This window comes from Lissotriton helveticus, chromosome 11 (genome assembly GCF_964261635.1).
Source record: "Lissotriton helveticus chromosome 11, aLisHel1.1, whole genome shotgun sequence".
Lineage (NCBI taxonomy): Eukaryota > Metazoa > Chordata > Amphibia > Caudata > Salamandridae > Lissotriton > Lissotriton helveticus.
In genome coordinates this window covers 155,777,284-155,790,220 of record NC_136072.1, presented here as the reverse complement: position 1 = coordinate 155,790,220, position 12,937 = coordinate 155,777,284, and the positions used below count along the sequence as shown (strand labels likewise).

At 48.6% G+C, this 12,937-nt stretch overlaps 1 protein-coding gene across 12 annotated transcripts in view; it reads left to right on the top strand.

The window, feature by feature from the left end:
• The window catches only part of MECOM (MDS1 and EVI1 complex locus), a 136,049-nt gene that overhangs the window by 49,327 nt on the left and 73,785 nt on the right, over positions 1-12,937 (top strand). For 7 of the 12 annotated variants that reach the window (XM_078665938.1, XM_078665931.1, XM_078665928.1 and 4 more), the window contains exon 5: positions 696-852. In XM_078665938.1, coding sequence (XP_078522064.1) covers positions 696-852 — 157 coding nt within the window. The remainder of the gene's footprint in view (positions 1-695; positions 853-12,937) is intronic. The other 5 variants (XM_078665932.1, XM_078665939.1, XM_078665933.1 and 2 more) reach the window with 1 other exon arrangement.

Here is a 12,937-nt window from a genome sequence, read left to right as displayed (position 1 = left end):
ACCTTTTGGACTTCTATTAAATAAATCTGATTTCTATGGCACCCATGAAGTGGCTGGTAGGAGATGTGAAGCGCGAGAAGATGGGGATTCAGAGGAATGGTGGGCATTGGGAAGATCTAAGGAATGGATCTTGTGGTTGATGTGAATTGGTCGGAGAGCGATCTGCAGGGGATAGATGTTGATGAGGGTTCTTAAGTGGATGCGATGTGCCAGTATTTTGTTTTCAGTCCTCGTTTGGGCCAAATTCTTCAATTTGCAAATTCTGCAAATCCTCTGAATCGATGTACTGTAAATTTGGGGCAGAATCAGTGGATTCTGAATTGGGGATTGGGATGTTAAGTTTTTTTTTTACATTCAAAAAATAAAACATTTTCTCATAGATGTTGCTTTTGTCCTGAAAAGATATATATTTTTTTTTGTCTGAATCAAATAATATTGTTCTAATTTCTTGGAAGAAATTGTGTTGCAGATACTCGGCCCCTGTTAGAAAAAAAGTGTGCATGTCTTAAATTTTGGTAGAAAATTGCGCAGACTGTTTGGTGCAAATGCCTTAGGTTTGTTCGCAAGGACGTTGTTTTTATTGGTCCTGATGAAGATGAACAAATGTTAGACCAGTGGTAAAAGTTTTGGCATTAAAATATGCCTATGAATGCTACGTTGTTTGGTTTATTGACTAATCGGTACTCATTTCCTAGCAGGTTTTCACTGACCCCAGCAACCTACAGAGGCATATTCGTTCTCAGCACGTTGGAGCTCGCGCCCATGCTTGCCCGGAGTGCGGCAAAACGTTTGCCACCTCATCTGGTCTTAAGCAGCACAAGCACATTCACAGCAGTGTCAAGCCCTTCATATGTAAGTTTCTCCAGATTGCTACGAAGAGTGCTCACTAAAAGCGCACTCCGTGTTTGACGGATAGTTTACTAACTGTTGTACTGTCTGGTACCTGCATAAGCTGCTATTGGTAAGCAACTTGTTATACATGTGGTTCAGAATAAAACATGGGGATATGTATAAAAATTATACAAACTTAAGTTCTTAAAGAAGGCAGCCTTAGCAATATGTGGTTAGGAGAGAGAGGTGTGGCGCAGCGGCCAGACCGGCTGACTCCGGAGCACAGGGCTCTCGCTGGTTGATCCTCGGTGGCAGTTCAGCTCAACATCATGCGACTCTGGGCAATAGCTCACTTAATCTCCCCGACGGCCTTCAGCGCCTTGAAACCCTCAAGGGTGATACTTTCGTGCTTTACAAATCAGAATAATTATTGTAAGCTTTTATATTTTCATATTTCTAAACTAATATCTTAATAAATAAAAAAAACTATCCCCATCATCCACCCTGTAAAGTATCTGCCTATCACTCTAACCCACCTCACCCTCCCAAGATTTTGTGTCCTATTGTATGTAGCAGTATTTTTAGTTGCAAAATACCTGCTAGTGAAATGGCCGCATAGTACATATGTACCATAGTTACTCTAAGCTCAGCGTGTGAGTACTGGGTATCGTTCAAGGACTCATAACTATATCTGGCTTGATTGCTCCATTTATGCAAAAGACACACACATGATACAGAGCAAATCAAACATTCATCCCGTCAAGAGATCTGGGTTAAATGCATCGGTCGTTTGCTCACCATATCTCCGGTTTAGTCCCAGACATATGCAAATCACTCTTGACCCTGTGCCTCATGGGAACAGTCCAGCCTGAACTGCCAAGCCAGGTCCTCCCTGGACCGGAAACAGCATCCTGTGACCGGTTTTGGAATTGGATTAAAAACATACACAAATAACACCTCCTGGGGAATCTACACATAGCGGTATTTCAAAATGCGGAAGAGTCTGGATAACATGATCCTGATACGATTTTCAGGATGTCATTTATTTGTTAGCGAAGCTGAATGTTGCATAGTTTTCTAAAGAATGAATAACCAAAGCTGCTGCTTCGTTCACCATCATGTCCTAGGCATTCTGGCCGAAGTGTGGGGTTTCTATAAATAGAGTAAGTTTTAAAGTGCTGAGGGTTAGGGTAAAACCTGGAGAGTATGGGGAAGAAAAAGTGGAGAGTTTAAATGATAGGTGGGGAAACTGGGCAAAGAAGACATTTTTGGAAGAAATGTGGTTCAGTATAGACCGTGCAGGAGGAAGGAATCTAGGTGTTGTGTTTTTGTGTTCAGTTCTTGAAGTGTGGAGAATACAGACTCCAATGCATACATGTGCAGACCTCTACTGGAGACCCTGAGAGTAGAGGGTTTGGTATGAAGAGAAATCGGGGGTGTAAATTAAAGTAATCAGGGCTATTAGTTAAAAATCGATGTTAACAGTGAGAGAATCCAGTTTCTCTAGTGAGTCAGAAATCAAGATGGGGCAGGGAGAATAAGAGAGCTGCCCTGGGTGAGCACGACTGGGGATGCATATATTATGTTTTTTCTCTACCACTACAGTTTTTTTTTTTAAAACAGAGCCTTTCTTCTCACACTTCCTAAATGAAGATTAAATGTGTAAGGGCTGGGGACCTACCCTGTCCACAAACCTCCTATTTTTTTTAGTCTGACCAGGGTTTAAATCAATCGCTAATTTAAATAAAATCAATTATTTTGTGATCATTACTGTTGAAGGAAAATGCAAAAAGAACAATTGATGGACTGAACAATGTCAAACATTCCCCCTCTAGTCAGAGATCTGGGCCTAAATCCATGGTTTTATGCTCACCATTCCATTCCAGTTTAAACACCGCCGTATGCAAATCAGTCTTCACCCTTCTCCCCATGGGAATAGTCCAGCCCGAACTGCCAGGCCAGGTCCTCCCTGGACTGGAAACGAGCATCCTGGGACCAGTTTTGGGATATCACCCCATATCAGCTAGGCTAGCTTAGCTTGACTTCAGTGGCATGGAGAGCAGGGGACCCCCGTCTGGGCATACCCATCACACTCTGGGAAACAAATGCAAAAAGAACAATTGATGGCGGAATGCTGAGCAATGTCAAACCTTCTCCCAGAGGGTCGCGTGCCCGTCATGCCACTGGATTCAAGCTATCCTCACTGATGAGAGGTGATGCCCTGAAACCACAGTCCTAGGATGCTTGTTTCCGGTCCAGGGAGGACCTGGCCCAGCAGTTTTTGCTGGACTGTCCCATTGGGAGCAGGGTCAAAACTGATTCGCGAATGGCTACGTCCAAATTGGGATGGTGAGCAACAAAACGATGAATTTTGGCCCAGATCTTTGTACTGGGGGTTAGGGTTTGATATTGTTCATCATTCCGTCCATCGATTGTTCTTTTTGTTAAAAGAAAGTGAGCAGACCATCAAAGCTGGGAAATAAGGTGTTTGAGTGTGGGAATTGGCTACAGGGTTGAGTTCAATCCAGGACGCTAGTGGTTCACACTTGCATAAAGAGCCGCGAACAAGCTCGTGCACAACTTACATGTTTTTCATATGTGTTAACACAAGTGCATGATATATATATTTGCACGTGGTGCATTAGTTATTTGTGCAAGAAAGGACAAAAACATTGATTAGGCACCTGTACCCAAAAGTACCTGGCCCGTTGAAACCCTTTAAGTATCAGATAGCTAGACTGGCTTACATGAAAGGAGACAGCTCGCAACTGTCAGTGACCGTTTAGGACTTTGCGGTCTTTTTGGGGGAAAGAGAAGGAAATTGATTAACCTTAACCGCATGCGCGCTAGCGGTTTTCCCGCTGCGCGCTGCGATTTCAAAAATCCCGCGTTACGTGACAAGGTCAGCTCGTCATCCGCGTAGCGCAGGTTACGCCCATGACGAGCTGACCATGTCTTGAGCGCAGAAGGGGTTAATGGACTGTAAGATTAAAAAAACTTAAATGTTAACTGTCATAGGTGCAGGGATGAATGACCATTCTTTGAGTATTTTGACAAATCTCATAGATTGGCCCCAGCTCCCCGCGTGACAGCACGGTCAGCCATTCACAGTCAAAGAGGAAATTCTTTAAAGGTACGGCAGCTGCCAGCAGGCAGGGGCTGTGTATGGTTACCAACCTTTAGCTCCTTACATGGCATAAATATATATCTAAGGTTGCTTATGCTATTCTACAGATGTTGCCTTGCTAACATTTAAATATAGAACCTAATATAGAACCTCTAGATAGGGGAATTGAGATACACGTGTTTGTAATTGAAATAAGAATTTGTATCCACGTTGAAGAAAGAAAAATACTACTGTTGCTATCGTAGTAGATGTTTTGTACAGAAAACAATGCTCTTGACGTGAACAAAAGCTATAAAGTGGTTTTTTTTTTTTTTTAGACCAATGTTTTAAAAAGATCTTTGACAATCTAATGAACCGCTGCTGTTCTTAAAACTCGAGGAAACTAACAAACCATTTGCAGTGTAATACTTTCTCAAATGGTTTCTTCTAACGTGGTGTGATGGGCAGAAAACCATGGAGCAATTATGTCTAATAGCCATGTAATTGCAGCGCTGGAGAATTGAAAGATCATGTGTCGGTCTCTGCGTTTTTTTCCACTTAGAGTTGATATCTGTTTTTCAACAAAAGCCCACACACCAAGGTTTCACCTACTGGCTTGTTTATGGCAACTGTCTCTTGTTACAGCGCAGTGCCCGAGCCCGAGTGAAAAACTTAGCAGCCCAAAAGCAATCGCTCACTGTCTTAGCAAATTCTGCACGTTTTTTTAATGGAAACCACATGCTGTAATAGGCTGAACACTTTCAAAATGGCGCCTAATCTGTTTAATAAGTTTCAAATATGCAGGCCCAACTGCCAGGTTCTTCCCCATTTCTTAGAAAACGACTGCCCTAAGCGACAGATGAACGAGTGCACCTGGGGTATTGTGGTTCGTGGTGGTGGCGTGACGGAAGGCGACGTGGTAGACTTGCAGGAAAGCTGTCGTTGGACTGCCATTCTTATGGATTGTAGAGAATGACGTTTGGGATTTGTTTATTATTGTGAACTGTTATGACACACAACGATTGGCCAGTGCTGTCATTTGAGGCGGTGACGGTTAAACATGGCACATGGTAGCCTTTTTGGTAAAGATGTTTGCATACGGAATACCTTGAAATCAAGATAATTTCCCCAATAAATTACATTATTATATTCTCAATGATATATATCAACAAAGTGCCACCACACCTGCCGAACTCTTTGCTGATGGGTGCCTCCGGAGTTCATGTGGCCTGCACCAATTTATTAGACACCCCCCCCAGCCCCCCCAGTTCTTTCATCCCACTTAAAGCCCTGAGCATGACAGATATGGTGTACCCCTGCTATAATACCGATAGGGCTGGTGAACTTAAAACGCCTGCACTATCAGCAGAGGGTGATCCCTCATTTGCATAGGGGCGTGCCCTATGCAAATGAGGTAATTCCTTTGACTCTGCGCCCGAGCCATATTACAGACGTGGGAACAGAGTCAAAGAAGCCCTTAGGAAATGCACTGACAGTGCACCATTTAAAAGGTGGCGCACTGTCAGTGTGCCCCCTGAAAGCGGCCCTCTGCAGGGGGTGAAGGGGGTCCTATGGACCTCCCAGACTTCCCTTTGCAGGCGGGTGCAGCCACAGACAGCACCCGCCTGTAAGAGGGTCTCTAATCCCCTTTGCCGCTTGCACAGTGAAAACCCTGAGCAGCTGCTCCGTGTTTTCACATGAATGCGCTGCCCTGGGGCCAGCACGAGTTCGCGGCTGCCCCCAGGGCAGCGCATTCACCATAATGGGGCGCATTGGCATTGTTTGCGCCCGGCGCACCTTTTCAAAGATAAGCTGGGCGCAAACAATGCCAATACATTCTTGTGTAGATGCACTAGATCGTTAAAATCCCTTTCAAATCTGATTCCTTGTGGCTTCTGCAGCCTTATGGCGAGAGCTCCTGACTTTGTGGCTGATGAACCCAGCTCGATTCTCGGCAGCGCTCAACATCCTGTGATTCTGGGCAGATCACTTTATCTTCCTAGGTTTACAAAGACAAGGTAAACTTTGCTCATGTAAAATGTTCCAATGCCTTGCCCTAAATAAAAACAGCAGAAAAATGCACAACAAGGTAAAATCAAAGCATTGGCATAAAAGAGTAAAGACTAATAGATGCACATTTAGTGGCTGGTTTGCAAAAAGTAAAACCTACTAAAATCCTAGCTTCCCTGCTTAATGTGTGTGATCTTAGGCAAATATTTTATTCCACCAAAACTCCTTTTTCTTCATTGTTGCATATGAAAGCACTTGCAAATATGTGAGTTCAGAGCACCAGTTGCACAAAAACCTATTGAGTGTGTGTGTGTGATTTAATAGACTATATTGTTGCTCTTTAACAATCTGGGCTACCTACTGTCTTTTTTGTTTGAATATGTTTATTGCATTTTTGTTTTATCAGATCATACATGCCATCACAGTGTTACAAGGCGAAGCAGTGATAAATAATTAGTAATGCTCAATTATAATCCACAGTGCAGTAGCCACCATCGGTAATCACGTACAGTGTTCAGTAGGGCCGTGTAGGCCTGCATATAATCAAGGTAGCAAAGCAGCATTTCAATCCCACAAATTATTGGCATAGTAACAGTAGGCATGAAGTAACATGGGCGGCAGTGGAGCAAGCGTCGCTTCTCGGCATCCTCTCAGATCGTTATTCAGTCCGGATCATAGGATGTACAGTGAAAATAGCCCAAGGTGGGACAAGACCGCCTGGCATGCAAAAGACATTCAAATCTTTAGTACGAAACAGGTGAACATAAGGAACAACCTGAAAAAGGGGGGTGGTAGAACCAGAAATCGGGTGGGTGCTTGTCATGGCGTGTGTGCGTCGATGTGAAGTGTGTAGGTTAGGCGAACGGATGCGGGCACGTGCCCCGCATCAATGGCAGTGGGGAGTGGAATATAATGTTCGGCATATGTACAGCTGGGCCTGGGCTACCTACTGTCTTATCTATTAGTTCACGAATGATTCGTGTTTAACCGCATGCGTGTGGCCCGATTTTCGCGCTGTGCGGCGGTTTTAAAAAAACCGCGTTGCATGACGAGCTGAGCTCGTCATGAGCATGCGAGCGGCGCAACTCATGACGAGCTCAGCTCGTCATGAGCATGGAAGGGGTTAAAAACTATGGGCCTCATTTACAATATTTTGATGCACGGCAGTGCAGCAGGCCTTCCTGCTGTGCCGCCATGCGTCCAAAGAAAAGGGCAGGAATGCACCGTATCTACAAGATACTGCATGTTCTTGTCTGTTTCCCAAGTGCTGATGCACAATGGGCTGTCATGCAGCAATGCAGGCACCCTTGTGCGATGGTGTCTGCGTTGCAGGGGTGAATCCTCCACAAGAGGTGTTTTCCTCTTTCCCAGTGTGCTACAGAATTCAGCACACATAGAAAAAGAATACATGAGGCGAAATAAAAGTATTTCTAATTGTTGCAACTCCCTTTGGCCTCCCCTTGGGAGGCATAGGAATGTTATTGTATTTGTTCAAATTGCCCACACCTCATCCCGCAGCTTGAAACCGGTCCTTCTTGGTAAATCGGACCGTGCAACCTAGCAATACCTAATGCGCTCTAGCTCGTCTACTGATTGCACCAACCATCTACATGAACTCATGTTCGAGGCATGTGGGCTGCTAAATTCATATCTTAGCATTAGATCGCCGCCTAGTGTTGGGCTCGGATGATTGCACATTGTTGTCCTGGAAGAGTCTTCGAAGTATCCTGAGATAGGTGGCTCCTCCCCTGGACTACAGTGCGCATGGGCATCGGCTCCATCCCCAGATTGTTTTTTTCCGCCATTGGGTTCGGATGTGGTTTCGACGTCTTACTGTCGGAACCAAGTAAAACTATCTTTTACCGGCCAAAAGGCCTCGATTTTCTTGCGTCGGTATTGTCTGCGCTCGGTCTCGAGTCTTCCGTCTCTTGAAGCCGGAATAAGCGGAGTTTTCTTCGCTTTCTAAACTTTGAGGCCTTCTCATCGCGACACGACAGCAAGCCTTTTCGGACATGGAGCGGAGCCCGTTCAAGTACTGCCCGCTCTGTGGGTCTAAGTACCCACACATCGATCTACACCCTGTGTGTAACAAGTGCCTTTCACCGGACCACGACGACGGCAAGTGCAAGGCCTGTGCACAGTTCCGCTCCAAGAAAACTCTCAAGCTTCGGCGCGCGGTGCGCTTGGAAGCTAGGCAAGCGGCCCCGGATCCGGAGAACATCTTCGGCGACCCGGAAGAAGAGGTCCAGGGTCACCTTCTACAAATCTCCCCCTCACGGTCGGAGGTCGAGGCGGATCCGGGAGACGACGACGGAGTCGCGGGTCAGGTCCTCGAATACGTCGAAGAGGTAGGAGACGACGATGAAATTTATGGGGCCGCGGCGGACAGCTCTGCGGACGAGCTCTGCCCCGAAAGTTTCGAGGACGACCGGGACACGGGATCGCCTGTCGGCCTTACCCTGGACCCGTTGCCGCAAGCCACAGCCCCGCCTTCGGGCCCGGCTTCGGACTCACTTGCTGGGCACGACGTTTCGAAACCGAAACTGAAACCGTCGGGGTCGTCAACACCTAAAATGGCCGACCCGAAATCGAAACTGAAACCAAAGGACTCGAGTGTTCCTAAAATGGCTGCCGTGCCTGTGAAGAAGTCGGTGCCCGTCACCCCGTCGGCTCCGTCGACCTCCGGTCCGCAGAAGCCGAGGAAGTCGGTCGATTCCGATGCTCCGAAATCGAAGCCGACGCCCGAGGAAAGGGCCCCCAAGAAAGATGGTCGGCTCGGATCAACGGCTCCGGCGCCGTCCAAGCCCGCCAAGGTCGGCTCCAAAGAGGCTACGCCCAAGAAGTCGGCGCCCCGGCCTCAAGATTCGGAGGACCCGAAGAAGGTTTCCGCGCCCAAACCGCACAAGGCCCGCGAGGACGTCGGATCCGAGGGACCGCTCAAAGCATCCTTGTCGGCGACGAAACCCGCTGGCAGTGTACCGTCCCCCATTGCGGAGTCACTGCAGAGAATCAGGGAGAAGGCCCTTGCTCCATCGGCTCCGATGCCATCACCGCAGCCGCAAAAGGACGCTCCGGCTAAGCCTTCGGGGAAACTCCTTTTTCTCTTGCCACCTAAGGAGGCGCCGAAAGCGTTTTCGACGAAATCGGCTCCGAAGCAGGTTTCCTCACTGCCAGACCCTCTTCCACGTCGTGTACTCGACTCGGTGGACGATTCAGAGCATTTCATCGATGCTGCCACCGGCAAGCTGACCCTCTATAAACGGAAGATCACTTCGGAGCCGGTGGACCCCTACGTCATCCCGTTGAAGAAGAAGAGGGTGCCCCTTGACGCCTTAGGCCTCACGGAGCCGATTCAGCCTCCTCCTAGACGGAGCCCTACTCCCTCCCCAGAACACTCTGTGGGTGAGGAAGATGATGAGGATGAACAGTACAATTTCCCCATCGATGACCCTGATGTACAACCAGATTCATACGACGACTCTGGTGACCAAAACACCCAGGGTGCGGGCCAAGACCCGCAAACCTTTAATGCACGTGCATCCCCGACTGAGGACTCAGCAGGATTTCATGCACTAATTGAACGGGCGGCGGCCAATCATGATGTGGACATGCATGCCGACCCGGTTGAGGAAGACTTCCTTTTTGACACCTTTGCCATATCTGAGAGGACAGTAAAGACACTTCCTATGCTGAAAGGTGTTCTCAAACATGCTGGAGACATTTTTAAGGAGCCTACGAGGGCTAGAGTGGTCAACCCTCGCATTGAAAAGAAGTACAGGCCTGCTCCTGCGGCCCCGTCTACATCCGGGGACAGTTGCCACTGGACTCTCTTGTGGTTGCCAATGCCAGGAAACGTGCCAACTCCCAGACAACGGGTGAAGCTCCTCCCCCGGACAAGGAGTCCAAAGTGCTTGAGGCAGGAGGCAAAAGAGTGGCTGCACAGGCGGCAAACTTTTGGCGCATCGCAAATACACAGGCGCTCCTGGCGCGTTATGATAGGGCGCACTACGACACCCTAGAACAGGTTATACAACACCTGCCCCCACAGTTCCAAGAAGGCACCAAGATGCTTATTGAGGAAGGAAAGCTAATATCAAACGCAGCCATCAAGTGTGCACTTGACGCTGCGGACACAGCTGCTAGGGCTATTAACACTAGCGTTATGCTGAGAAGACAAGCCTGGCTCCGCATCTCAGGGTTCAAGCAGGATATTCAGACGACAATTCTGAATCAGCCAGTCAATCCTGATAGTCTGTTTGGTCCGGATGTTGACACCACCTTAGAGAAGATAAAGAAGGACACGGAAACTGCTAAATCTATGGGGGCCCTGCAGTCCCAACAGTTTCGTGGCGGCAATTTTCGTCGCTCAGGTGCACGTGGAGTCACCAGAGGACAGATGGGTCAACAATCCCAGTTCTCCAAAGGTGGGGCGCAAGCCTCGTTCACTAAGCAGAACAAGGGAGGTTATAGGAACAACAGCAACAGAGGTCGCGGCAGAGGAAACAACAGCTCCCGCACCTCTACTCCAAGCAAACAGTGACTCTCTGTCACTGCCCCCCGACCACCTAACACCTGTCGGGGGGAGACTGCAGCAGTTCCTGCCTCTCTGGAGAAACATCACCACAGACAGGTGGGTGCGACAATTAGTTCAGTATGGTTATTGCCTAGAGTTGAAATCCACTCCACCCAACATCCCACCAAGGCAAAGGCCTATGTCCGCAGAGCACTTGCACTTATTGCAGCAGGAAGTGGTGGCGATGCTGCAAAAAGGCGCAATCGAGCTCGTGCCGGTGGGGGAGGAAGGCACAGGGGTATATTCCCTGTACTTCCTTATTCCAAAGAAGGACGGTTCTCTCAGGCCCATTCTCGATCTACGTCCCCTCAACCTGTACATACTATCGGAACATTTCCACATGCTTACACTGCAGCAGATTCTTCCCTTGCTAAACCAGGGAGACTTCTTAGCAACCTTAGATCTCAAGGATGCTTATTCCCATATTCCACTACACCCGTCACACCGGAAATATCTCAGGTTCACTATTCAAGGCAGGCACTACCAGTTCAAAGTCCTACCCTTCGGAGTCACAACAGCCCCGAGGGTGTTCACCAAGTGTCTAGCGTCAGTGGCGGCGCACCTCAGGAGGCAGAACATCCATGTCTACCCCTACCTAGACGACTGGCTCGTACGAGCCAAGTCGGAGCAACAGTGCGCCGCAGACATGTCGACTACAATTCGCCTGCTTCACGATCTGGGTTTCTCCCTGAACTACCCGAAATCGCATCTTCAGCCGGCACATGTCCGGCAGTTCCTGGGTGCTACGATCAACACCCTGACAGCCATGGCTCAGCCAAACCAAGTCGGAATCGACAGCATTCAGTCGCTGATCCAACGATTCAGACCACGACACTCCCTGCCAGCGAGAGTGTTCATGCAGTTGATAGGCATGATGGCCTCCTGCATCTTCATAGTCCCTCACGCACGGTTGCATATGCGCCCGCTCCAGGAGTGCTTAGCGAATCAGTGGACACAGGCTCGTGGGCAATTGACAGACCTAGTGTTGGTTACCAGTCGGGCATACGACTCTCTGCATTGGTGGACTCCACACAACCTTTGCAAGGGCCGACTGTTCCAAGAGCCTGTGCCGCAGATTATCCTGACAACGGACGCGTCTCTCCAGGGATGGGGAGCTCATGTGCTCACTTACACAGTGCAGGGACTATGGACGACGCAGCAACAGAAGATGCACATCAACTATCTGGAACTGATGGCAATCTTCATGGCGCTCAAGTCCTTCATTGTACATCTGAGCAACAAGGTCGTGCTAGTCCGGACGGACAACATGACCGCGATGTACTACATTCAAAAGCAGGGAGGCACCCACTCGCCACAGCTGTCTCATCTGGCTCAGAGCATGTGGAAGTGGGCCATTCAGAGGAACATCTTCCTCATGGCAGAACACCTCCCGGGCAAGGACAATCAGATGGCGGATCTGCTCAGCAGATACAGCCATCAGATGCACGAGTGGGAGATACACCCTTCTGTTCTCCACCCGTTCTTCCAACAGTGGGGTCATCCGGAGATAGACCTGTTCGCAACAAAGGAGAACGCAAAATGCCGACTCTTTGCCGCCAGGTTCCCTCACCCACAGTCGCAGGGGAATGCGATATGGATGAACTGGTCAGGCAAATTTGCATACGCTTTTCCGCCAGCCCCTCTAATACCGCTGGTCGCAAGAAAGCTAAGGCAGCACTCCATGACACTCGTCCTGGTTGCTCCAACGTGGGCGCGCCAGGCTTGGTACACCACGTTCCTCGAACTCTCGGTGGTGCCGCATCAAAGACTGCGCCTCACACCCAGTCTTTTGACGCAGAACCATGGAGACATTCAGCATCCAGATCCACGACAGCTCAACCTGGCGATCTGGCTCCTGAAGTCCTAGAGTTTGGATACCTTAACCTACCTCCAGAATGCATGAGTATCATCAAGGAGGCGAGGAAACCTACTACTAGAGCATGCTATGCTGCTAAGTGGAAGCGTTTTGTCATCTACTGTACGTCCAATGACATCAACCCGCTAGATGCATCTATTCCCAACATCATCTGTTATCTGTTACATCTCTACAAGTGCAATCTGGCGTACACTTCCATTAGGATACATCTCTCAGCCATAGCGGCTTATCTTCAGAACAGGCAGCACCTCTCTGTCTTCAGGGTGCCCGCCATTAAAGCCTTCCTTGAAGGTCTGAAGAGAGTCATTCCCCCAAGAACTCCACCAGCTCCGGTGTGGAACCTCAACGTCGTTCTCACCAGACTGATGGGGCCACCATTTGAGCCACTGCACTCGTGTGAGCTCCAATTCCTTACGTGGAAAGTGGCCTTTCTGATAGCTATTACGTCTCTGAGGCGTGTCAGTGAGCTGCAAGCGCTCACCATACAAGAGCCGTTCATTCAAATTCACCCAAATAGGGTGGTGCTACGCACTAACCCTAA